Source organism: Callospermophilus lateralis, chromosome 1 (assembly GCF_048772815.1).
Source record: "Callospermophilus lateralis isolate mCalLat2 chromosome 1, mCalLat2.hap1, whole genome shotgun sequence".
NCBI classification, from domain to species: domain Eukaryota; kingdom Metazoa; phylum Chordata; class Mammalia; order Rodentia; family Sciuridae; genus Callospermophilus; species Callospermophilus lateralis.
Window position 1 is genome coordinate 221642720 of NC_135305.1, and position 25945 is coordinate 221668664.

General features: G+C 54.9%; 1 protein-coding gene across 1 annotated transcript in view; it reads left to right on the forward strand.

The window, feature by feature from the left end:
• Safb2 (scaffold attachment factor B2) overlaps window positions 1-22790 on the forward strand; it is a 32591-nt gene extending 9801 nt beyond the window's left edge. The window contains exons 6-21 of the mRNA XM_076851095.2: window positions 93-120; window positions 1012-1558; window positions 1988-2037; window positions 2561-2661; window positions 8900-9049; window positions 9132-9244; window positions 11740-11870; window positions 12892-12983; window positions 15350-15486; window positions 16627-16920; window positions 17673-17813; window positions 19111-19153; window positions 20127-20257; window positions 21931-22043; window positions 22122-22188; window positions 22389-22790. Coding sequence (XP_076707210.2) covers window positions 93-120; window positions 1012-1558; window positions 1988-2037; window positions 2561-2661; window positions 8900-9049; window positions 9132-9244; window positions 11740-11870; window positions 12892-12983; window positions 15350-15486; window positions 16627-16920; window positions 17673-17813; window positions 19111-19153; window positions 20127-20257; window positions 21931-22043; window positions 22122-22188; window positions 22389-22551 — 2301 coding nt within the window. The 3' untranslated portion in view covers window positions 22552-22790. The remainder of the gene's footprint in view (window positions 1-92; window positions 121-1011; window positions 1559-1987; window positions 2038-2560; window positions 2662-8899; window positions 9050-9131; window positions 9245-11739; window positions 11871-12891; window positions 12984-15349; window positions 15487-16626; window positions 16921-17672; window positions 17814-19110; window positions 19154-20126; window positions 20258-21930; window positions 22044-22121; window positions 22189-22388) is intronic.
• Window positions 22791-25945: the final 3155 nt, after the last annotated feature.

Below are 25945 nucleotides of genomic sequence, written 5' to 3' on the forward strand. Positions count from 1 at the left end.
TTTGGAGAGTCTGGAAACAGGCCTTTCCTTACTGGAGTCTGAAGCCGAGTGACTGTGGATCTGCTTTTTCTTTTCTTGTCTTTCTTAAATAGGATATTGAAGAACCTCTCTTGGAGCCAGGTACTGATAAGAGAAACACGACAGTATGGTTTGGAATTTTTCGCGCTACTCTTATTTAAAGCGGTGTATATCTTAAGCTGTGTTATGGTCTTGTAAATTACCCTAGTGGTGGACAATCCAGATCGTACGAGGATCAGAGATTGGAAACCCGTACGTATCACCAGATCTGTAGAGTGCTGTTCTGGCTTCTTGGGGTCAGACATTTTGGTTGAGATGTAGTGATGATTTTCATCTCTATCCACATGGAGTAGTATTTAAGTAATTCCCCCTGGGTTTCTTCCATGTGTTTCTACACATGAAACAGATCTTGTGATATTTTGCTGCAGTCGATTTGGTGAACGCAGTAAGGCAGGCTAACGCTGGTGTCAGGGCTCGGTAATCCGAGAAGTGACTGGACTCCAGAAGAGGAGGCAGAGTTTCTTCAAGAAAATTCCAACATCACATTCCCCTTCTGGACTGTGTTTATCTCCTGCTGACGGAAGAGATTCTGGTTTTCACATTGAACTGTTTTGTTAACTGAAAATCAAAGAAGTTTGGAAATTAAACTATTCAGTGCACGGTGATTGCATTTGATTCGGCACCGGGACATTGGAAGATAAGTTGGAAGACCCAGATCTCACAAAACTTGGAAGTCTGTCTTGAAACAGCCCAGTGGTTGTAGGTGTTTAAATCTGGGGCTTTTCTCTCCCCTGTAGCGTAGAGGCTTACCTAGTAGGCGGCGCGCAAGGTAGTGTAACCAGTGTAACTGTGTGTACCCGCGGGTTTTCCAATCTCTGTGTAGCTAGCAGTTCTCTTCGTGTTAGTGTGGCAGCCGTGCCAGTTCCACATTGTGATTGCTTTATTTCCCTGGTAATTAAACCTTGTGCCATTCTATTCCTGTTAAATCCGTAGAAAATGAGAAAATACTCGACATTTTGGGGGAAACTTGTAAATCTGAGCCAGTAAAAGAAGAAGGTTCCGAGCTGGAGCAGCCATTTGCACAGGATACAAGTAGCGTGGGGCCAGACAGAAAGCTTGCGGAGGAAGAGGACCTTTTTGGCAGCGCCCACCCGGAAGAGGAGGAGGAGGAAGAGCAGGAGGAGGAGGAGGAGGAGGAGGGAGATTTAGATTTGGCCAGCGAGTCAACACGCGCTCAGTGGAGCGAGGCAGACACCCTGTTAGCGGTAGTGAAAAGGGAGCCCGTGGAGCAGACAGGCGAAGGCGCGAGGACGGACTGTGAGCCTGTAGGGCTAGAGAAGCCAGTTGAGCAGAGTAGCGCGGGCTCCGAGCTCGCGGAGGCCTCTAGCCAGGAGGCCGCGGAAGCGCCCACGGAAGCTCCGAGCCCAGAGCCCAGAGATAGCAAAGAAGACGTGAAGAAGTTTGATTTTGAAGCTTGTAATGAAGTCCCTCCGGCTCCTAAAGAGTCCTCAACCAGTGAGGGCGCTGATCAGAAAATGAGGTTTGTTGTTTCTCAGTTTTAGACCAGACGCTATCTCCTTTTCATTGGTCATTTAATGACACACATAAGCTGTTTTTTCTGCAATTGGCCAGCCAGACTGCTGAAATTGTAGTTTCCCTCCCAACAGTGTTTATTTCTCTGTGTCTTTTTAATGGGTGATTCCATTCCTTTATTTCTTATCAACCTACCATGGTTGTGTTTTTAAATTGTTAATTGTTATCTTCAGCTTAATTGAATTGACATTGACTTTTACAAATCTGACATTGTATTTTGGGGGTCAGATTTTCCAAAATAAGCTTACAAAGGTATCTTAAAATTTTATTTCAGACTAATTTTCTGGTAGGTATTCAGTTTTAGCACATATCATATCTTTAATTTAGTTCTCTTTAGTTTTTTTCCTGTATGAGTAACATTAACTTTTGTCTCTAGCTCTTTTAAGGAAGAAAAAGATATAAAGCCAGTCATTAAAGATGAAAAAGGTAGGAGTTCCCAGTCGCGGGTGCGAGGACTAGCTGGTGTTGGGGGAGGGGCCGCGCAGCCCTCGAATCTGGTCCTCGTGTTCGGGCCATTGTGTTGGGCTGCCACAGTTAGCAGCTGATGGTTTCTAGGGATGAGTTGGATGGTTGGGAGCTCTGTGCTCTCTGTGTCGGTCGTGGATTTTATTTATGGATAGTGCGATTCGCATTCGGAGATGGGGACATTTCAACCCGTTGAGTAATAGTGAGGCGACCCTTTCGGACACTGCAGTCTTGATTGAGAACCAGTCGTCCAAAGAGGATTCCACCATGAGAGAGGGCTCTGCTGTTATTCCTCAAACAGAGAGTCTCACCTTCTGCTGGCAGAATATCCCTGTCTGCCTTGTGGGTTGGTGGCATTGCGGTGCCATAGGCAGAGGCATTGACGCTGGGCACAGTGAGGGTGCTAGAAGGGGCTGCAGTTCTCAGGGCGGCGGCACTTCCCAGTGTGCCTGGAGGTGAGTGCCATGACCTCCATCTCCCGCAGGCCGTGTGGGCAGCAGTTCTGGAAGGAATCTGTGGGTCAGCGGGCTGTCCTCCACCACCCGTGCCACTGACCTGAAGAACCTCTTCAGCAAATACGGAAAGGTATGTGCAGCCTAAATTTGGGGTTAAAAAAGGAACTAGAGAGCTTGTTGCTTGCTGTTGGTTTCATCGATTCTCATTTCTGATCTTAAATGTCCGAAAGGGGGAGACCCACCAAGCTCCTAGTAGTGTGCCCTATTTTCTGGTTCAGGGCTATCAGTATCCCTTGGGAAGCAAGGCAGAAGGCTCCTTCTTACCCCTGCTTGGGACCGTGTGTAGGTAGCCATCTAAGACCTTCTGTCTTTGTGATTTGTCATAAACACACAGACTTTTCTGGCCTGTGCAAATACAGCAGCGTGCTAGTATTTTCCTTAATGGTAAGTGTGTGATCGGCCTTTCTGTCTTCTGGCGTTTTATGTGTACTTTGATAAAGTGGAATGTGATGATGGTTTAAAGATCAATCACTAGCAGGGCACAGTGCTGTACACCTGTACTCCAGCAGCATGGGAGGCTGAGAGAGCAGGATCCCAAGTTCAAGGCTCACCCTCAGCAACTTAGCAAGACCCTATCTCAAGAAATAAAAGGTGTGGGGGGTGTGGCCCAGTGGTTAGGCTCCCTGTGTTCAATCCCTGGTACCAAAAAACAAATCACTAAAGTGCTGTTGGAATACGCAGGAGAGAAAGTACACAGTTCAGAAGCCCCCCACAGGCCCTGAAGGGCAATTAGAAATGGCTGCGCTGTCCTGGAGTCAGTGCCTGAAACAGCCTCATGCCAAGCCTCAGCACCACCCTGGCCCCCGAGGGAGAGGGGAGGCTCAGGACCTCATGGTGTGAAAGGTGCAGGATTTCAGGCAGAAAAATCTTATGGGTTTCTAGCATGGCCTCATCCTGCGTCCACGAGTATGTCGCTGATCTTGTCACTGGTTAGCCATCCAGGGAGCAGTAGGCAGTCAGCACCCGAGAAAGTGTCCATCGTGTGGCGCTTTTCTGAACAGCCGGTTTGGGTAGCTCTTGCGGCCGCTGGCATCGCAGCAGGTTCTGCTGGAAAGCCCAGGTGCACGTGGCTCAGGGAGGCTCCTCGCACCCCAGCGAGGCCTTGTGTCCACCTGGGAGGTAACTCTTCAGCTGGGGTTGGAGTGGCTGATGGCCCTGCCCCAGGAACGTGGCTCTGGCCAGAAGCTCAAGGTGTGGCCCTGGGGGTGAAGTGATCAGAGCAGGCCCTGAGGAGCTGGAGACCAGGGCAGTGGTGAGGAATGAGGACACCAGAGCTTATCCTGGTGTCTCCTCCCACGTGGGTCTCATCTGTCATCGGAAGTGGTGCCCTTGTGAGCACATCAGAGTGACCAAGTAAAGGACCGTCTTGGCTCAGCTCCCTGGTGCTGGGAAGCTGTGAGGCCCCGTCTCTGACTGGAGGGCTGACGGCAGAGCCCGGGCACGAGGGCCCTGCGGTATGTCTCCTTGGGGACCCCAGAGGTCAGGAGGAAAACCGCCTCACCCAGGCTGACCCTCTGGATCAGTGGTGGGCCTGAGGCCAGGACTGCCGTGTCCAGGGTTCTTTTCACATCCTGAGTCCGTGGTGTCGCCAGTCACTGCTGCGCTGTTTCCCTTCACGCCAATCCCTTTCTCCTGTTGGTCTGCCTTCTTGTGGACCGCGTCTTTGTGCAACTTTTGGTTTGTTGTCTATAACTTTTGCTGTGTTTGCTCTGTGGGGGCTGAACCCAAGGGTGTGCTCCCACTGAGACACATCCCAGCCTTTATATTGCATTTTGAGACAGGGTCTCGTTAAATTGCTGAGGCTGGCCTTGAATTTACAGTCCTCCTTCCTCAGCCTCCTGAACTGCTAGGATTACAGGCCTATGCCACCATTCCCAATTGTTGTGTTGTTGTTTAGGGATTATAGCACACACTTTTAAGAACCGATGCACTGGGCTGGGGTTGTGGCTCAGTGGTAGAGCGCCCGTCTAGCATGGGCCAAGCCCTGGGTTTGATCCCCAGCATCACATAAAAATAAATAAAAAAAGATATTTTTAAAAAGAAGAACCCATGCACTACGCTACTGGGTTTTCGTTTGTTTTTCCTTGCCTTTTTTTCTGTAGTTACCTTTTTTTTGTTTACTTGGAGCTTTATAGTTTTACAGAGTAGCTGTATTCATACCAACAAACTCATCTGCATAGAAATCCATTTCAGATCAAAATCTTCCCCCTTTATCCTCCTGTCCTCTCTCCCCGCTCCCATTCTTCCTTCTGGGCTCCACCTGACTTCCTTTCGCTCCTGTTAATGTATCTTTGAATCTGGATCCTGTCCTTCCTCTCTCTTACTCTAGCTTCACATAATGAGAGGAAACATTAGACCTTTGAGGGCTGGGGATGCAGATCTGTTGGTAGAGGGCTTGCCTCACATGCACAAGGTCCTAGGTTCAATCCCCAGCACCAAGAAAAACCATACAAACTAAAATCAGACCTTTGAGTTTGTGAGTTTGGCTTATTTCACTTAACACGACATTCTTCATTTTCAATCCGTTTTCCAGCAAATGCCATAATTTTGTGATCTTTTTTTTTTTTTTAATGGTTTAGTAGAACTCCATTGTAGATATACACCACAATTTCTTAATCCATTCGTCTGCTGATGGGCATCTGGGTTGATTCCATAATCTAGCTATCGTGAATTGTGCTCTGTGAACCTTGAGGTGGGCTGGATCACTGTAGCATGCTGCTTCGGGATCTTTGGAAAAATTCCAAGGAGTGAGTGGGATAGCTGACAATTTGTCGACCATTTGTGTTTCCTCCTTTTGAGAAGTTTCTGTTTGTTTCTTTTGTCCATTTATTTATTGGGTTGGTGTTTTGTGGGGTTTTTGGTTTTGACTTGGTTCTAAGTTTTTTGAGTTCTTCCTATATTCTGGATACTAATTCCCTATTGGAGGAGTAGCTGGCCGAGATTTCTCTCCCATTCTGCAGCTCTCTCCATGTCCTAACCCTTTCCTTTGCTATGCAGAAGTGTTTGTTTTGTTTCGTCTTATGTTGGTGCTGGGGGTCAGACCCAGGGTCTTGTGCATACAAGGCAAGCCCTCTACCAGCTGAGCTACCGCCCCAGCCCCTGTGCAGAAGCTTTTTAGTTGTTTGGCACCCCGCTTATTAATTTGTGATTTATTAAATGCGCTTTGGGGTCTCGTTCAGGAAATTGGTCCCCGCACCTGTGTGGTGGAGTAGCACCTGTAAAATTTGTGGTCTAATTCCTGTCTTTTATCCATTGTGCAGGGTGAAAAAGAGGAGTCTAATTTCATTTTTCTACACAAAGCTAACCAGTTTCATAGCACCATTTATTAAAAGGGCTACTATCTTAAAGATTTCTTTTTGGAACGTTTGCTACCTATCAGATGCCTCTAGGTTTGCGGATTTATTCTTGTGTCTTCCGTGCCGTGGGTCTCTGTGACCCGCTCCACAGTATGATTTAGGTCAGGTATTGTGAGTCTCCTGCTTCACTTTTCTTGCTTAGTATTGCTCTGGCTACTCTGGGTCTCCCATCATTCTTACAAATGAGTTTAAGAATTGTTTTCCCTAAATCTGAAGAATGTCCTTGGGGGTTTGATGGGATAGCATTTTATCTGTAAGGCGCTGTGGTAATGTGGCCATTGTAACGGTGTGGTTTTCCTGATTTCTTCTTCGGCTGAATCCCTGTTAGGTGTAGGAAAGCTGTTGATTTATGGGTATTGGTCTTCTACTTTGCTGAACTACTTTATAAGCTCTAGAAGTCTTCTGGGGCAGTTTCTTGGGTCTTCTAGGTATAGGATCTTATTGTTGGAAAACAGAGATAGTTTGACTTCCTGTTTGTACCCTTTTATTGTCTGATCACTCTGGCTGTTGTTTTGAGGACTTCATTGAATAGGAGTTAAGAGAGTGGACAGCCCCGTCTTGGTCCTGGTTTTAGATGAAATTTTTTGGAGTTGTAGTAGGAGAATACAGTACCTTTGTTTATGTATTTATTTATTTTTGAATTTTTTTGATTATTTATTTTTTTAAATATTTATTTTTTAGTTTTTTTATTTATTTTTTATTTTATTTCATTTTTTTAAAGAGAGAGTGAGAGAGGAGAGAGAGGATTTTTTAATATTTATTTTTTAGTTATCGGCGGACACAACATCTTTGCTTGTACGTGGTGCTGAGAATCGAACCCGGGCCGCACGCATGCCAGGCGAGCGCGCTACCACTTGAGCCACATCCCAGCCCTTTTTAGTTTTTTTAAAGTGGATACAATATTTTTATGTGGATCGAACCTAATGCCTCACGCATGCCAGGCAAGCACGCCACCACTTAAGCCACATCCCCAACCTTTTTAAACTTTTATGTGGTGCTGAGGATGGAACCCAGTGCCTCATGTGCTAGACCAGCGCTCTGCCACTGAGCGGCGACCCCAGCCCCATAAATGGCCTTGATGATGTTGGGGAAAGTCCCTTTGATCTGTGGCTCCCCCCTGGGTTAAACAGTTGATTTTAAAGAGGTTTGTAAATAAGAACAGGATATGGTTACTGAGTCAAGCCTTTGTTCCTGTTTGCTGGGTCCGGTCCCTGTTGAGATCACTTTCATGTGGGGCTCTGGTGTGGACGCCTGTAGCGTTTGTACATGTGAAGTCTTCGTTCACCTCCATTTTGAATTATATTTCCCTGGGTAAGAATTCTTAATCTTTCTTTTCTTTTTTCTTTCTTTCTTTTTTTTTTTTTTTTTTTTTTTGGTACCAGGGATTGAATGAAGGGGCGCTTAACCACTGAGCGACATTCCAACCCTTTTAAAAACATATTTTATTAGAGACAGGGTCTCACTGAGTTGCTTTCGAGCTGCTGGGATTACAGGCCATGGTGTCTGGGGTGATCTTAAGTACAGTCTGTCTTTTCCCGCTCACAGCTTTAAAGACACCTTAACCTAAGCCTGGTTTGGGACAGTTTGGTGACGGTGTGTTGTGCTTCAGTTGTTGGTCATCCTGCTCCCTTCTTTGGGGACTCCTGAGCTGTCAGCTCACTGATATTTGAGTTTGGGTTTTTTCTCCTAATCTTTTTTTTTTTTTTTTTTTTTTTTCATCTTTAGTGGTTTCTCTTCTGTCTCTTCAGGTTCCCTGATTTTTTTCTTACATGGTGTCTGTCTGGGGTCCCCTTCGTGTGCTTTTCATCTCCAGGAGTTTGGTTGGGGTCTCTGTGGGTGTGTGCCTGACGTGCCTGGCCTCCTCCACCTTCTTGAAGGTTAGGGTGGAGCTAAAGTCACTGTGTTAATCCTGTCCACTGATCCTCACCTCTCAGGTCTGGCCTTGGCCTGGCGGGCCACCCATGTCTTCAGGGTGGGTCACCTGTGTTTCCGGTTGGCTGCCTCGTGGTCTCTGATGGGTGTGCATTTTACCTTTGGGCTTATTCCTGTCTGCCACAGCAAGTGACCTGGCCAGGGCTAGGGTGGTCTTTCATGGGGCTGATTTGTCCCACTGCTGGCACAGCGTCCCTTGAGGCCTCTGCCTGGTGCCCCACGAGTGAGCAGCTTTTCCTCTCGGGTTCCTGGGAAGAGCTGAACCAGTGTGGATCTGAGTGACCCACGAATCATTCCCTCTGCTCCTCGTGGCTGGTTTTCTCGCAGCCTTTGGTGTCCTCACACATGTGCCCTGGTCAGAAGAAGGCCTCTGCAGGTCTCTGGAGGTCTCATGTGCTGCACTCTCCTGCCGTCCAGTAATCTCTCTGTTAATGACTTCTCTCTGCCTTGATCTCAGCATCTCAGGTCGGTCTCAATTCATTTGACATCTGCCTTAGTTTCTCCTCCCTGTCTGTGACCTGGAGACTCGGCAGTAACCAGGGCAATCGTAGGACCATCCTCAGGATCACTGTCCTGGGCAGCCTGGGGTCCAGGGTCTGAAAACCACTGTGTCCACCTTCCCGCCAGTGTTCAGTCCTTTCAGACAGCAGCACAGCTCTTTGCTGCAAGCAGTGAAGCCATGCTGGCTCAGCACTGCCCGCAGCCTTCCTTGGCGCGGGTGGGTACATATCTGAGTAGATACTCCCTCGGCCATCCGTGGGTACAGTGGATGAAACGACCCCATTTCTGATTACTTACCAGGTAGTGAGTGCTAAAGGTGGACGGTGTTGCATGCCTGTGTCTTTCGGAGAGCTGATTCCTGTTAAAACAGCCGTATTTTGGTCGACCAGGATTCATTAGAGCCAGTAACGGTTGTGCAGAACTCATAATTTGTGGGCCATGATCTGGTTATCTGTTAAGTGCTGGTAATGTCACGAGTTGCACAATGATCTGAGAGCAAGAGTGCTCTTTGTCTTAAAGGTTGTGGGGGCCAAAGTGGTGACCAATGCCCGCAGTCCTGGGGCTCGATGCTATGGATTTGTCACCATGTCGACGTCCGACGAGGCGACCAAGTGTATCAGCCATCTGCACAGAACCGAACTGCACGGGAGAATGATCTCCGTGGAGAGGGTGAGGCTTCTTGTCAGCGTTGACTGAAGCTCACAGGCGCCAAGACCTGCTAGGGGTCATTTCTGCCCATGTTCTGTTTTAGGCCAAAAACGAGCCTGCCGGGAAGAAGCCGTCAGAGCGGAGAGAGTGTGAGGTGAAGAAGGAGAAGCCTCCCGGCGTCGACAGGCACCATTCTGTGGAGATCAAGATGGAAAAGTGAAGTGATTTTACACATCTTTCCCTTGGGATTCCTGGGAGGAGGCCGGGTGGCCCTGGGTGGGCCTCACGAGGAGAGCAGCGTCTCCTTTGTGCCCTCAGTGCAGCCCGCACTCGCCCTTGCTGTACTCCCTGCTCCAGCGCCTACAGACGCGGGTCAGGTGGTCCTCACCTGTGTCCCGACGACTCGGTGGACTTTGAAAGCAATCTTGCACTTAGACTGAAGCGCTCTGGTCTCTGTTTCTTCCTAAGCTTCTCCAGGCTTAGAGGCATTTTTCATCAACGTAGATTTTCCATGCAGCCTTTTTTTTTTAAGCAGGGAAACTATCAAAACCCCAATTTCTCCAAGATAAAACACCATCCAAAGGAATTCAGCGTGCTCCTGCGTTGCAGGGAGCAACCTTGAGCTGGAAGTTTGTGCCGGGCCTGGCAGAAGCCAGGGATTGCTGTTCATGTCAGAATCAAAAACATACCAGAGTGTGCTGTGAGCTCACTGTGGTGCCCTGGGGCACCTTGGCACAGCAGTGGAGAAGCCAAGGGTCTGTGGCACTTTTCATAAAAAGAAGTGATTTATATTTTTAATAAAGACAGAAATAGACCCCAATCTTTGAAAGCAAGCATGGCCCGTTCCTATGCTATCAGGGTCAGGGCTTGTCTTTGGAGTCGGTTAGCCTTGGTGACTCATCTGGTAGTGGCACCGTCTCAAAGCCCAGTGTGTGTCCATCTGTCTTGTGGTGACTTGCTTCTGTGGCCAGGTCCACTCTGCTTTACACAAGGAGCCCTCTGCTACAGATCCACCCATCTCGCTTTTCAAGCGGCAGGATGTGTGGAGGGACCATGTCCCTATTCTCCATTAAATGCTTGAGACGGGTTGTGCTGGGACGGGACTGTTGAGAGTTCTTGGTGTCCGAGCTCATGTCATTCATGACCTGCATCCCACGGTGACGTGTTGGTGGGGAAAGGAAGGTGAAGACCGCTGGCTCGCAGGTTTGGGCCCCGTGCTGGGCTGGAGTGCAGGAGCTGTGTGAGGCAGGTGCCCTGAAGAGAAGAGGAAGCAGGCTGGGAGAGGGGGTCACACAGCCAAGGGATTCAGTGCTGTGTGTGGCTGCCTCAGCCCTTTGGCTGTAACTGGGAGGTGGGCTCTCGGGGCTTAAAACCAAACTGCTTCCAAAAGTTTGGCCAGGAGGTGGTGTTTTTTTTTGTTGTTTGTTTTGTTCAAAAACCTTTGTTGACCTTGCGTTTTGTCTTAAGATTCTGGAGGTTGAGTAGTCGACCCAGGGAAATAGACTCTGCAAAGACGCATCTAGTACTACTTGGACATGGTGTTGTGTGGTTGGTTTGGAGAGCCTGGGCACCTCAGAGGGGTCCTTCCACCCAGGGCCTCGTGCTCGCTGCATGTCCCTTGACTGGCTTGGTGTGGCCGGCCTGTCCCTTGGTGTCTAGACAGTACCCTGGAGGTGCAAAGAAAGTGGGAGCAGAGGAGGCCCTTCAGGATTCCCCGTGGCTTCCGGGCAGTTGTGTAGAGTGACCTCTGTCAATCAGAAGGCCCCGGGAAGCCGCTGTGGAGTGCTGACAGCAGTTGGACAGATCTGTGTGTCCACACAGGCCGTCCTCAGAGCAGGCCAGGGCCAGGTTGCTGGACACAGCCTCCTTTATGCCAGGCCCCAGAACCTGATGGGACTTCTGTGCCCACACCCACACGAGGTGGGTGACGGTAGAGTCGGATGGAGGCAGGGAGACGATGGAGCAGTTCACGTCACTTCAGCTGAATCTGTGTGAGATTTTTTCCAAACAGGAGCAGTGTGTCAGCAAGCTGTTTACAGTAGTCCTGGTACACACCAGTTTTCATCATGTTAGTGTTTTTCAAAATGAATATTATGAGAAGGTCGCTCTGTGCTACAGGAGTTGGGAGACAGAGTGGGCAGGAGCAGGGTGGGTTGGCTTTCCTGCCTGGACCCGCCTGTGGTTGGCACTTGGTATTGGGCTTTTCAACCCCCCGAGCTAGAATCTCCCCCTGCTGGAGAACCTGGAGACCGGTTGGTGGCTGGGTGGCTCCTTACAGCACGAGGTGCTTCTCATGTGGTGCAGTCACATTGATTGACACCTGGTGTGCCATTGTAACTCTCCAGAAGTACACGGGGCCTTCCCGACTGGGTCTTGGTGTGGGGGAGCGGCTCTGGCCCTAGGCGGTGGGTCCTCGTGTGTCCCATCACGTGCAAAGAACACCTCGTGTCGGGGCGAAGTGTTCTCAGGAAGCTGGAGAGTTCCGCAGGTGCACTTGAACGCTGACGCCAGCACAGTCTCCGTTTTTGTTTCCGTACTTGTAGAGGCAGCGGGTAACGGAAGTGGGACCCGGGGCTGGGTCCAGGGAGCGTTGTCACTGGTTTCCAGGCCTTTCCTCACTGCGCGCGCGCTGTCAGGGATGAAGCTGGGGGTGAGGGCTGCTCCTGTTGGAGTCTTGGGTGCTCAAGGTTGATAACCATGTTTTTAAATAGAACCGTAATCAAGAAGGAAGAGAAGGTTGAGAAAAAGGAGGAAAAGAAGCCTGAAGACATTAAAAAGGAAGAAAAAGACCAAGATGAGCTGAAACCAGCACCGACAAATCGGTCTAGAGCCACCAAGTCAGGTGATCGGCATCTTTTCAGTGTTCGTGAAGGCGGGCAGCCTGAGGAGGACCTGGGTGGAGCGGGCAGAGGAGTCCCGAGTCCCTGTGGCCGGTTTTGCTCTTAATAGGAGCTGCTAAGAGCAGCCTCGGGAAGTCAGTTCTGGTTTCTGAACCACGGCCAGGTCCAGGGACCTGAGGCTGAGCATAGGTTGGAGTGAGGAGACGGCTGCCCTGAGTCTCGGGCAGAACATGGCGGGGGCTCAACTGGATGCGAGTGTGCGACGCCGTTTCCCCGGGTTGGCCAAAGCCAGGCAGAGTCAGAGTTAGAACAGCGGCCGGGTGCGCGGGTGTGCGCCTTAGTCCCAGGTACTCCAGAGGCTGAGGCGGCAGGACAGTTTGGGACCTTTGAGAGCAGGAGTCTGGCTAACCTGGGTGACGTGTCCCCCAAGTAGAGAATAACTAAAACCTCAGGACATCTGTGGGCATTGAGGTAGTTGTCCTCGAAGGTGCTGTTTCTGTTGTCATTTTATGAAAGTTGTCACACCCTACACCACTGATTTGTGTGATACTCTGAGCTCGTTTTGTGACAAAAAGTAAACCCCCAACAAGAATCAGAAACAGCCCAACCCCCTGGAGCACTGGGCTTAGCGCTCCAGAGTCGGGGTTGTGACCAGCAGCCTCATCTCACGGAACGTGTCTTTTGAATGTTCCCCCAGTGTGTAAGTCTCCTCCAGTAAGGCGTTGCTTCTGCAGTCAGAGGGTGTCCGTCTCACTGCAGAACCTTGCTCTGGAAGCTTTCCTGCCTCGGAGGAGTGAGGGAGCCCGCCCACCTGGCGGGGCACTCCCTCGGGGACAGCAGTGGCTGGTGCAGAGCACAGGGCCCGGGCTCCACAGAGCTGTGGGGCGTGTAGGAGGGTGAAGATGAGACTCTGAGGGCTTGGCAAGGGGTGATGGAATTCTGCAGCAGGACTGTCGCTTGGGTGAGACCCTGTGAAGCCTAGCCGGTGGCATGTTCTGACAGGTTGCTGTTTTTTTCCTGAAGGAAGCCGAGGGATGGAACGGACAGTCGTGATGGATAAGTCCAAAGGAGAGCCCGTCATCAGTGTGAAGACCACCAGCAGGTCCAAGGAGAGGGTGAGTACGGCCTCTGCCTCTGGGTTGGCACGGGCTGCTGCTCACTGGGCCTCACACTGGCGAAGCAGCGTTGCTTCCCTTTCAACTTTCAAAACCGCTGATGCACTCAGGAGCCGAGTCCATCCACTGCTGATTGGGCACATGCAAGATCCATTGTCACATCCTAAAACATCATTTTCCCGTATTTGCTTTCCTGAGAATGCTGAGCGCCGGTGGCTCATGTCGGGGCCTCTCCTGGGCGGGAGGGTAGGGGCCCAGCTGGCGTCGGAAGGCAGGCCGACCCCAGAGTTCTGAGCAGCAGTTATCAGTGGTCCTGAGTCGATTTCTAGTCTCGTGTTAAATTGACCAGAAGGAAAGCGGAGCCCGCCTCCAGCTGAGCTTCTCATGGTGTTTGCAAAGGAGCTGGTGAGGCAGGGGCTTCCGCTAGGTTTTGTCCACTTGAGAAAACCTCACTGCAGGGCTCCGGCAGTGAGCGCCGAGTCCAGGGTCCACTGAGAACGTGGAGGCAGAGGGTGGCGAGACTGCATTTGAAAAATGACACGAGGGCTGGGGCATGGCTCCCTGGTGGAACCCGTGCCCCGCGTGGGCCTGGTGCCCTGCACTGTGACCTAGCACTGCGCAAAGGAAGTGAAAGGAACGTCCCAATCCTAGTAAGCATCAGTGCTCATGGCTCTTGAGATCACTTGTCACGTGGGCTCCAGGAAAATCGTGAACTGCAGAGACGTCTGAAGAGAAAAAGACCCATGGTCTTACCACCCAGATGAGCCAGGGCGAAAACACTCCATGGAGACGGCACATGTGATGGGAGCGTCCAGCTGGCGCAGGGAGATGCGGCGGGCCAGTGGAAGCCGCTGTGGGCGGGAGGCCGCCCACCTCACACACATAGCACACCTGCAGCGTGCAGACGCCACAGGACCCAGTCAGCCCCTGCAGGGAATGGCGGCAGTTGTTGGTCTTAGTTGTGCACATGCTATCACTTGAAAATCTTCAAAAGCTAAGGCATGCGGTCGTTTTTCTTTTAAAAGCACATTTATTTTGAAATAAAGTGCTGCTCAGAATGGAGATGATTGGCTGGGAGTGGATCATGCACCAAGTGCCTGTGACCCCCAGCCCTCTGCAGGCACCTCCCTGCGGCGTGGCCCTCACTACAGCTGCAGGGCGAGTGACCATGCGAGCTGTGGGCTCATCTCAGGCCCAGAGCGTCTGGGTTTGTCCTTGTAACGAGGTTGTCCTCGGTGTCTCTTCCCCGTCCTCTTCTTTTTTTTTTTTTTTTTAAGATAGAGGAGAGAGAGAGAGATTTAATATTTATTATTTTTTAGTTATCGGCGGACACAACATCTGTGTATGTGGTGCTGAGAATCGAACCCGGGCCGCCCGCATGCAAGGCGAGCGCGCTACCACTTGAGCCACATCCCCAGCCCTCTTCCCCGTCCTCTTCCATCCTTCTTTCCTGACTGGTGCAATGACTGCCTTTCACCGTTGCCCATCTTTTTTGTCTTTCTCCCTCCCCATGTGAGCTCGTGAAATCATTCAGGGACATTTTTAAAATACAGTTGCCCAGGCCCCCGCCCTGGAGATGTGAGTCTGTCAGCAGGAAGCCCCAGATTCTGTGTTGCTCCAGAGCCTCCAGGGACAGTGACAAGTGGCCAGGATGGGAGAGGCCTCGAAGGTCTCAGAAATGGGGGTCAAGCATCAAAATTTAATTTCATCCCAGAAACATGGCGTCCTAGGCATCGGCCATTGGCACCTGTGCCTCCCCAGGGGCGCTGCTCCATGCGGCCTCCCGCAGCCTGTCCTCCTGTATGGCTGGCTGGGCTGGGCTGGGAGGAGAGGGAAGTGGGTGGTCAGTCACCCAGCTGTGCCAGCAGCTGGTTTCACTGAATCCACTGAAGCCCGTGGCCCTGGGAGGCCTGGTTTTGCTCTGGATGGTGAGTGCTGGGCTCTGCTCCACCAGGAAAGCTCCCTGCTTTCTGAGGTTTCAGCCAACTTTTCTCTTCCGTTAATGCCCTTCAACAGTTGAAAGCAAGCTTCTGGCTTAAGCCGCAAAACTCAGACTTGGAGTGAGACAGCCTGTGCCCAGGCCTCCGGTTCGGAGACCACGGCTTTTTAAGAGTTTGTTAAATTCAGTGTTTTAGCTGGGTCACGGGGACTTGTCCGTGCCTTTGGGGTGTCGTGTGGTGTCCTGGTGCCTGCTCTCCATCGTGCCGTGCTCATGTCTGTCTGAGCCTGTCTCCTCCAGCGCTTCCCATCTCCTGGTGGCAAAAACGTTCACGACCCTAGATTTTTGAGACATTAGAGTTCCTCCAGCCCCTCTGGCCTGGGCTCACTTTTCTGACTGAATTTGATACATCTCTTTTGGCAAATAGAGCTCCAAGAGTCAGGACCGCAAGTCGGAAAGCAAAGAGAAGAGAGACATCTTGTCCTTCGATAAAATCAAAGAGCAGAGGGAGCGCGAGCGCCAGAGACAGCGGGAGCGCGAGATCCGGGAGACGGAGAGGCGGCGGTGAGGGCGCTGGGTTGGTGGCTTCTCTGGGGTGGTCGTCCTTTCTCCCCAGCTGCCCCCATAGATCGAGTCACCTGGCTGTTCCTGGGTTTTGCCCAGATCCAGGGGGCAAGGCTGAGCACCAGTTCACAGTGACAAGTGGCATGAAAGTCCTTGAAGCCCAGTTTTGCCCAGTGTTTCCCCTGGTGCAGCTGGACCTTGGCCCTTGTAGGACAGCTCACCCTCAGTAACTTGGATCTCTCAGTGGGGGGGGGGGGGGGGGGGGCCTTGGTCCTTCCTGCCGGACCCTCTTTGTAAATCAGACCAAAGCTGCAGCCAGATGTCAGTGGTCACCTTTCTGTGGCCTGGTTTCAGCTTTGCCAGACAGGGTGCCCACCGTGATAGCTTCTTTTTTTATTTATATATATATATATTTATTTTTAGGGGCTGGGGATGTGGCTCAAGCTGTAGCGCGCTCGCCTGGCATGCGTGCGGCCCGGGTTCGATCCTCAGCACCACGTACAGACAAAGATGTTGTGTCCACCGAGAACTAAAAATAAATATTAAAAAATTCTCTCTCTCTCCCTCTCCCACTCTCTCTTAAAAAAAAAAAAATATATATATATATATATATATATATATATATATATATATATATTTATTTATTTATAGTTTTTTTCGGCAGACACAACATCTTTGTATGTGGTGCTGAGGAGCCCCATCCCCAGCCCCCGTAATAGCTTCTTGAAATGTCTGCCTGAGCAGCGCCCTCAGGATGCAGCAGCCCCAGCCAAGTCCCCAGCACTCCTCCCTTTGCTGAGGAGATGGTGTCAGGGCAGGGCCTTTTCTTTGTGGGACTGGGGATCAAGGCCAGGGCTTCACACCTGTCAGGCAACCACTGCCCCTGAGCTCCCCCCAGCCAACAAAGTTCCCCACGAGCCCAGCAGCTGTCCAGCCAGGAGGCCTTGCTGCCTGTGGCGGTGCGCTCCTGTTGTCCTGCTGGCTTCCTGGGTGCATTTGAGCCCAGTCTTGCTGGCCTTGACCCCAGCGCTTCTGTGCCTGGGCCATGGCCCTCTGTGGGCGAGGGCAAGCTGGGGTGGTTCCTACTGACCCACCCTGACCAGCTTCAGGCTGAGGCCGACTTGGTGTCCCTGTCCGCAGGGAGCGGGAGCAACGGGAGCGGGAGCAGCGGCTGGAGGCCTTCCACGAGCGCAAGGAGAAGGCGCGGCTGCAGCGCGAGCGCCTGCAGCTAGAGTGCCAGCGGCAGCGGCTAGAGCGCGAGCGCATGGAGCGGGAGCGGCTGGAGCGCGAGCGCATGCGCGTGGAGCGCGAGCGCAGGAAGGAGCAGGAGCGCATCCATCGTGAGCGCGAGGAGCTGCGGCGCCAGCAGGAACAACTGCGCTACGAGCAGGAGCGGCGCCCGGCCCTGCGGAGGCCCTACGACCTGGACGGCCGGTGAGCCAGGCCTTCCACCGGTCGCCACCCCGGGCTCTGCAGCCTGTTCTTTCCCAGTTCAGCTTTACAGAGACCCTCAGGGTGTTGTCCTCTGGGGCTTTTGTTGTGGGCCCTCTGAGCGACCACGTCTGCCAGGCCAGGGTTGGCCAGGGCCGGTCTGTCTGCCAACAGGCAGAGAAGGCTCCACAGAAAAGGAAATTGCCTTCCCATCCAGAAAGTAGGTTTATTGGTCTCCAGCTTCTTGGAGCCACTTAATTGACGGTCACCCATCACCCTGCTCCCCAGGAGCCTACTTTTCTGGTAAGAGCCAGGAAGAAGATAATTGGATGCTTCCTGCGCTGTATGTAGTTCACTATCACCCGATCTGACTCCTTTGCTTTCAAAAAAACCCAGAGGGAGGTTTGGTTTCCTGTAGAAGATGGAAGGTAAGAGCGCAGCAACCAGAACACCGCTCTGGAAGGATCACATATTTCATTTTACTTGCGTCTGAGCTCACACGGAGATCAAGGTCCTAACTGCCTGTGATACAATTATCGCTCAGCAGGCCCTCCCCCGGTGGTTAGCAGCTCGCCTCCTGGCAGTTTGGGGGCTTTTAATTTATCAATTCAAAGCCATAATGATGGGCTGTTTAGAGATGAGCCTGCGGGGCGGCCTAGATGACGATCTGGAGAGGGAGCTCCTCCTGCCTTGGCCCTTCTCCTTTTCCTCGTTCTCTTTCATTAGTGAAACGTGTGTCCTTTTTATAAAACCAGGAGAGATGATGCCTATTGGCCAGAAGGAAAACGTGTGGCCTTGGAGGACAGGTACCGCGCTGACTTCCCCCGGCCAGATCATCGCTTCCATGACTTTGACCACCGAGACCGAGGCCAGTACCAGGACCACGCTGCTGACAGGTCAGCGGTCTGTGGCCGTGCCCACGGCAGGTGTCAGCTGTGTTCCCATCCTGTGTAGGGACGGGTCCTCATCCCTGCTCTGAGTCTTGCTGGCCGCCTGGTCCCTCACACACAGCGCCAGCAGGTCGCTGGAGTCGTGGTCACTTGTGCTTCCTGAGTTTGCCAAGCAGGAAGGCATCCGAGCTTGTTACATCCACTGTCCTCTCTACAGAGAGGACACGTCTGGCCCCAGGCAGCGTTCTGGGCCTCACACCAAGCTGTCAGGGTGGGGTTGTCAGCATGGCCAGGTTCTGGGGTGACAGCTCCCTGGGGTCTCTTCAGTCACCACTCTGCCACAGAGCACAGGGCCCATCCTTCTGGTCATTACAGGGAGTAAATGGGGGAAGAAGGGACTTTGGGGCTGGCTGACCAGCAGAGGTTGCCACGCCAGTGGGCTGCAGAGAGCGTCGCCTGAGTGCACAGCACTCCTCGGGCCTACTCCCTTGGTGGTGTGGGTGGGGATTTTAGCCAGTGTCTCCCCCACCACAGTTTTGGTTTTCATTTTTTTGCTAGTTCCTGTTAGGAGGAGGAGGACAGTATGTGTAGGGTTTTTTGTTTTTGTTTTATTTGGTACCAGGAATCAAACTGCGGGGGTGGGGGGGGCTCGACCACTGAGCCACGTCCCCAGCCCTGTGTTGTATTTTATTTAGAGTCAGGGTCTCACTGAGTTGCTTAGCGCCTCACTTTTGCTGAGGCTGGCTTTGAACTCGCGATCCTCCACCTCAGCCTCCCAAGCCACTGGGATTACTGGTGTGAGCCACTGTGCCCGGCTGAGTGTGTGTAGCTTACTAAAATTTCCAGCACGGCAGGGAAAGGTGACCTGGGTTCTCCGCGTGAGCCCCACCTGACGTCTCTCTGCCCTTGGGCTGCGCGGGTAGAGCCACGTCGCTGCTCAGGAGCTCTTGGGAAATGGAAGGGGTCAGAACAGGGGGCTGATTCACAGGTGGATGGGGTGAGTCACGGGTGTGGGTCAGAGGAGACACTGGGGACGGCCTGAGGCTGTCAGGCCACCGGTCAGTGAGGCCCTCCAGCGAGTCTGCATTTGAGGCTCCTTCTCAGGGTTTGCATTCAGTCACATCTTTATTCCGACTGTCCTGGGGCCTGACTTCACCTCTAGAGAAGTGCGTTCACGCTGAGCAGGGAAAGACAGTGCTCGTGTGCGAAGGTGGCACCCATGCTTAGTAGGAGGACTCTAGGGTGACCAGGAGAGTGTCCATCCCGCCAGCTGCCGACTGAATGAGATCTGTTCCTTTTGCAGGAGGGAGGGGTCCAGGCCCGTGATGGGAGAGCGAGACGGTCAGGTGAGTGGGGCCAGCCCGCACCAGGGTCCTGCCTGCCTGTGCTCCGGCCTGTGGCTGGTGACTTGTACCAGGCAGGGGTTTGTGGGAACAGCGGTTCTGGGGGCAGTTAGCAGAGCACGTGCTTGGGGTCTTCTCCTGCGTGGTCTCCCTGCGCTCCAGCTGCAGGGCTTGAGTCAGGCACGGTGGCCTTCCTGTCATCCCAGTGCCTCAGGAGGCTGAGCATGGGGAGGCCAGGTGTGAGGCCAGCCTCAGCAGCATAGGAACTTCGTGTCCGACACAGTGGGTGCCCTAGGACACCCCAGGTGGCAGCCTACAGCTGGCTGGTGCATCACTTAACCACATTTGGGGGCCCTCTGGTTCAGCTACAGCGCTTGACACTGGGGTGAAGACCACGTAGGTGGCCCTAAGTCTGGCACTGTGCAGGCCCTGTGTGTGCTCAGGAGAGGAGCGCGGCTGAGGGACGGGGTGGGCGTCTGAAGCACGTGTTCTCTAAGACTCGTGCTGGCTTCTCCAGGGCCTCGGCCTCTCGCGTCCTGGGTGCTGGGTTGCTCCCAGGGGCACTGAGTGGTCTGCGTGTACAGCACCGGCCGTGGGTGGCAGGCAGCGAGGGGCCCCTTGAGAGCCACACACCAGAGGGGCTGTCCTTAGAGAGGAGGAGGGCCCATCAGGGCTGATGTCATAAGTGGCCCTTCAGCCAGGCCAGTCAGGCGCTGTGGTGCTGGGGGCGCCCAGGGAGTGGGCCTCTGCCCACGGACTGCAGCGCCGGCTCAGGTGGGTTGGTGACAGAGCTGTGAGGGGATGACGAGGGGACTCTGGGGGCGAAGGGTCCCTGGTGCAGAGCCTCGGGAAGCTCGCCACCCCGGCCCCCAGCCTGCTCCTGGCTGCCCACTGCTCCCCTGGGGCCCACAGGTGGACAGGCCCTCCCGGATGGGGGCTGCCATGGCAGAGCGTCACCTGTCCCCTTTGCCTCTAGCACTATTCAGACGACCGCCACGGCCATGGAGGACCCCCAGAGCGCCATGGCCGGGACTCCCGCGATGGCTGGGGGGGCTACAGCTCTGACAAGAGGATGAGCGAAGGCCGGGGCCTCCCCCCTGGACCCAGGTGAGTGGCAGGCCCCGTGGCTCAGGGTCTGAGGTTGGACCTCCCTCCCCAGCAGGGGTGCTCGGTGTCCACGGTGGCCCCGCAGTTCCCAGCCAGCCCACCTCTGCCCCAGACTGGCACTGTCCCCAGGCTGCTGTTCCCATCTGTGGCCTGTGTGAGGTGGGGCCCTGCTGCACAGGGCAGGGTGGCCTGGGCTCCAGCGCCACCTGTCCCTCCATGCACCTTTGCTGGGGACTCTGCTTCTCCTTGGAGCTGAGCTGTTCCTGGTGTTCAAGGAACCAGCAGTTCCCACCCCGCTGCAGGTGGCAGATTGCAGCCACAGTCTGATGAACTAGTGGGACATGTTCTCTTCCCAGTGACCTACTTAGAGCTTGATGCCTCAGCGTCACTTCATCGCCTGTGGGACATTTAAGTGGGAGAGCTGTCCTCAGCCCAGACCGCAGTGGGCAGCAGCTGGTGGGCCATGTGGAGGCCTCACTCCCTGGGTCCCCTGAGCCCGGCTGGCCCAGGGCCACCGTCCCACAGCAGTAGTTGGGTACTCACACTCAGCCCGAGGCTGGGAAGCTCCGGGAGCCCCTGGTGACCCCTGTTGCTGGGACATTGGCATCGCATTGGCTGTTGGTCCCGCAGTCTCTGCCTAAAGCTGTCTCGAAACAGCTTTATTGAAGTCCAGTTCACACGCTGTGCGGTCACCCACCGGCACTGCGTCGCTCAGTGGCTTTCGGGCTACTGGGAGTGGGTGAGCAGCCTCGTGTCTGGCTCTTCACCTCCACCGATTGCTCCTGCTCTGGCTCAGTGTCCTGCTGTGAGGGCACACTGCGCCTGGCTCGCGCCCTACTCGGTGAACTGTGATATTTGGGTCATTTCCCACCTTTTGGCTCTGGGGCTCACGCTGCTGCGTGGTTCAGGTGTTTCTGTTGGAACACTGCCTTCCACCCTCGGGGGCTGCCGGAGCCTGGCGTTGCTGCTCACGGGGCAGATCTGTGTAAAGCCCATTTTGTTCCCTCATCCCAGATGTGGGACACTTACAAAAACCTAAATGTGGTATGTAGCATAAACTTATGGTTGTGTAATAACAATAATTAAGAACATGGTCATCTGGGCGCAGTGGCACACGCCTGTCATCCCAGAGGCTGGAGAGTCTGAGGCAGGAGGATCACGAGTTCAAAGCCAGCCTCAGCAACAGCAAGGCGCTGAGCAGCTCAGAGAGACCCTGACTAAGTAAAATCCAAAACGGGGCTGGGCATGTGGCTCAGTGGTCGAGTGTCCCTGAGTTCAATCCCTGGTACAAAAAAAAAAGAACATAACGACATTATAATGACGCTGGTTAGCTGGTGGCACACACTCTGGAGTATGGTTTCTGGCCTATTTTAAGTGTCTGTGTCGATTTCCTTGGAATGTTCAGGGTTTGGAGCTTTTTGAGGGGCCCCAGGTTTGTCCGACGGGGCTGCCCGTGTCAGCTTCCCCTTCTGGACATGCCCTCTCGTGGCTGAGCTGCAGGTCCCTGGTGGCTCCCTGCTGAGCACCCTCCCCGGGCTTTCCGCTGTGTACTTTTGGGGAGACCCGTGCTCGGCGGTCATTTGCCCCCATCTCTCTGGGGCGCAGGACTTGCCTCCTCTCATGCGCCTGGAGACGTGTCGGGACAGCTGTGTCTCTTTTCTGTTTTGGCAAAGGGGAGGACGAGACTGGGCCGAGCACAACCCGCGGCTGGAGGAGCATCAGGTCCGGTCCTGGCAGGGTGCTGTGGATGCCAGCGCTGTGGGCCGGGAGAACACACGGTGGCAAGGTACTCAGGAGGAGAGGTGCAGCGGGGCCCAGGGCCAGAGGCCACGTGCCGGTGTCCTCAGCCTGTCCTCTCCTGCAGGTGCTGAGAGGGGCCTGTCTGGAGCTTCGGGGCCTGGGCACACGGCGGGCCGAGGCGGCATGGCTGGGTAAGAAGAGCTTGCTCCCCTTCTATGCATGTTTGGTCAATTTTGCTGGGTTGGATGCTTTGAAAACAAACCAAAAAGCAAGTCTTTGCAGCTAGTGCAAATGTCCCTCAGTCACCTAGAATGCAGCATGGGTGACAGTTTGTCTCGTCGTGGCCGGTCTGCAGGGAGCAGGGCTTCAGGGACCTCTGGCTTTGTTCTAGGCGAGGCGGCTTCACACATGCTGGACATTCCCAAGGTCACGTGGTGCCTGGCAGTGGACTGGATGGTGGCGGAGTGGCCAACCAGGACCGGGCCAGCAGAGTCCCACACCCCCACCCTCACCCACACCCCCACCCATACCCCCACTTCACTCGACGCTACTGAAGCCCCCGCACCATGGCTCTGCAGGAAGGCGGAGGCCCCTTGAACTGGAACCTTCGAGACGGAAGCCGACTTGCTGCCGTGGCATAGGCCACACTGCGGGGACTCTTGTTTGTTTTTTGTTTTGTTTTTTTGGGTTTTTTTTTTTTAAATAAACGTGCTCTGGCCCCGTCGCTGTTTGTAGACCAGGTTCCTGTCGCGAGCATTCCATTTCCAAATAAACATTGTGGTTCGCACTCCTGCACCGTGTGCCTTGCTGTGTCCACCCAGCTGGGACGCTGCTGGCCCTTCACTAGCCGGTGACCATCTGCGCCACCACCTTCCTGAGTCTCAGGGCTGCCCAGGGAGTGGCTGGCTGGGTCCCCACTTGGCCCAAGCAGAAACGGGCCCGGAGTCCGGCACCAGCCAGGGCACAGACCTTGAAGGTGGCAGTGCTGTGGTCGGAGTCATTTGTCATGGACTGGGGATGCTCCATGGGCCACCCATCCAGGCCTCGCCACTGTGCCCGTCTCTTCCTCTGCCAGGTGAGGGGCCAGGGGGGCTGTGGCAGGCTGCCTGAGGCTGGCCGAGAGGAATGGACCCCACCTCCCCCTGGTTCCTGCGTGTGCAGGCTGATGGGACCTGTGTTGGGCAGGGGGCGCATGCCAGCGATCCCAGCGAGGAGACGGAAAGGCTGGGACGCAGCTCGGGCAGCCCCTGGTGGACACTGGCTGGCCCCAGAGGGCAGCTGCCTGCCGGCTCTCACCTGCCCAGTCCCAGGGCCCTCGGCATGGTCTCTGCAGGCGCAGCTCCCTCCAGGGCTGGAGCAGGGGAGGTGGAAGCCCTGTGGGGCGGACGATGGCGGCGGCAGGACTCTACACCTCAGGGCTTGCACCACTTGCCTCCCTCTGGGTCCAGGGCAGCCGCCCGCAGGCCAGAAACCACTGCAGATTGCCCCTGTGTCCCTGCCAGGGTCTGGTTTTGAAAGATCCTGAGAGCCCAGCTTGCTGCAGGGGAGGCCCGAGCCCCACAGTGGTGGCCCCTGGAGTCATTGTGCAGAGTCCCTGCCCTGAGAGCAGGCAGCCTGGGGGCACGTTGAGCGCTTTAGGGGTGGATGTGGGTGGCATCCTGGGGCCACCCTCAGGCCCCCCATCCGGGCCCCTCTGGCTGTCCCTGGCTGGCAGCAGGAGGCAGGCCTCCTGGGGCCGCAGGGCTGAGCCAGGCCTGGACACGCCTCTGTCTGGCAGAAAGGGGACCTGTGCTGCTGGCCGGTGGCCTGGGACTTCACAGACGCAGCCCCACAGGGTGCCAACGGAATCCGGGACGGGGGAGTTTGTAGTGCCCCCCACCCACACAGCTGCTCCCCCTCCCAGAGGACGCCGTGACTGGGTCCCGGCCACCCTGCTCCACCTGCTCCCGCCGCCTCTTAAGATCCACCGCAGCAACCCCGTCTCCTCGGGTGGCCACGTCCAAGTCCCGGGGTGGAGTGTGAGTGGGACGTGGAGGGGCCACTGGACCCCACTCTGCCCGTCACAGTAGTGATGCCCGGGGGTCTTCCGGGTGGGTTGAGGGACTGCTGTTTAGAACCCGAGACTCCACACTGCCAGGGACAGCCTCCTGCCCTGTCTGGTCACGGCCCTCTGCACAGGCCTGGGAGTGCGGGCGGGCCGTGGCCGGGGCACTCTGGCCTGGTGGCTTCTGCGCTGTGCTGTTGGTCTATTTGTTGTGCTGGGGACGGAGCCCAGGGCCTGGCACAGCACCCTGAGCTGCACCCCTGGGCTGGTCTCCCGAAGCTGACCGGGATCCTCCTGCCTCAGCCTCCCAAGCTGCTGGTTCACCATCGTGACCACCAAGCCCAGCAGTGCCAGATGGCCAATGTTCACGTCCCCAGGGGCGCAGTATTCTTGGAGGGAACGCAGGAGTGGGCAGTGCGCGGGCTGGACAAGCTGGCTCTATCCACCTCTGCTCCCCAGGTCCACTTTCCACAGTGTCCTCGGGGGGGGGGCCTCAGCTGACCAGCGCCAAGAGCAACCCACGTCCCTCTCCCCAGAGGCAGGAAGCCAGCCCGTGGTTCTGGCCTCCGACAGATGGACACTGTCCTGGTGTCATTCCAGGGGAACGCAGGGGACAGGGTCTCTGCTGCAGGAAGGGGCTGCCCAAGGGCCCTTGGGTCGTTGCCCCCCGCCTTGCTCGCGGCGGGCACACCTGCTCTGCCACCGGCGCCTGGGCATGGAGCCCAGCTCCCGGGTTCCGCGGCTCCCTTTCCCTTCTGGAGCAGCAGCCCCACCACCATGTCCCGGGTCCTGGGCTCCGTCCCCAGCACCAAAAACACAGACACCAAAACTGGATGCCTGATTGCGCCCCGGGGAGACCCTGAGTCCTCAGATTGACAGAAAGTGGGATGGTGAGCGCTGGGGACAGGAGCTGCCGCGGAGTGGGACAGAAGAGTTCCCTCTGCAGACAAGCGACAGTTCTGGGGACGGGCGTGGGTGGCTGCACACCATGAGGATGCGCTTACGGCTTAAAAGAAGATTTCCTGTGGCCAGTGGGGCGGCCACACCTGTCATCCCCACGGCTCCGGAGGCTGAGGCAGGAGGATCACAAGTTCAAAGGCAGCCTCAGCAGCTTAGTGAGGCCCTAAGCAACTCAGTGGGACTCTGTCTCAAAATAAAATACAAAATGGGGCTGGGGTGGCTCAGCGCTCCAGGTCCCTGAGCTCGACCCGCTGGTACACACACTTTGCTAAGGGTGGGGCGGAGCCCAGGCACTTCCCTGGCACCAGGGGCCGCGGATGCCTCCCCACCCAGCGCCAGAAGGACCGATCCTTCTTTTTAAAGGAGGGAAGCATTGGCAGCCTCCCAGGAGTGAGCCCGGGGAGGGGGCGCACCTGGGAAGGCCCGTGCGGGAGCCAGAGTGCGCGCGTTGCCACCTTGCTGTCTGCCCACACGGTTGGCCACCACTGTGCCTCGGCGGCTTCACCTGAAGAAGGATCGCGCCATCCGCCATCTATGAGCAGTGGTGTAGCCACAGAAGAGGCTCAGAATTGTGCCTGGCATACAGTAAGTGCTCCATAAATGTTGACAGTCCCAGGGAGCCCTACAGGAACAGGGCTCAGGTGCTCTGGAGTTTGGTTTGGGGGGTGGCTGGACCAGGTGGCCCCTCACCGACGGCTGCGCAGCTACAGAGCCGTGTCACCTTCGCCACTCGCTAAATTCTGTGTTCACCACCTCGGAGCCCCCAGAGCGCAGGGTGAGCGCCCTGTTAGGCTGCCTGTCGCCGTCCCCCAGATAATGTCAAGGGCAGCGTCACTAGAGGGCCTCTCAACTCAAATGAAAACCCCTCTTATGGGCGACTCCAGGGGACAGCTAGGCCGGGAGGGGCACGGGGTCCTCCAGGGGCCCAGAGAGCACCCTGGGCC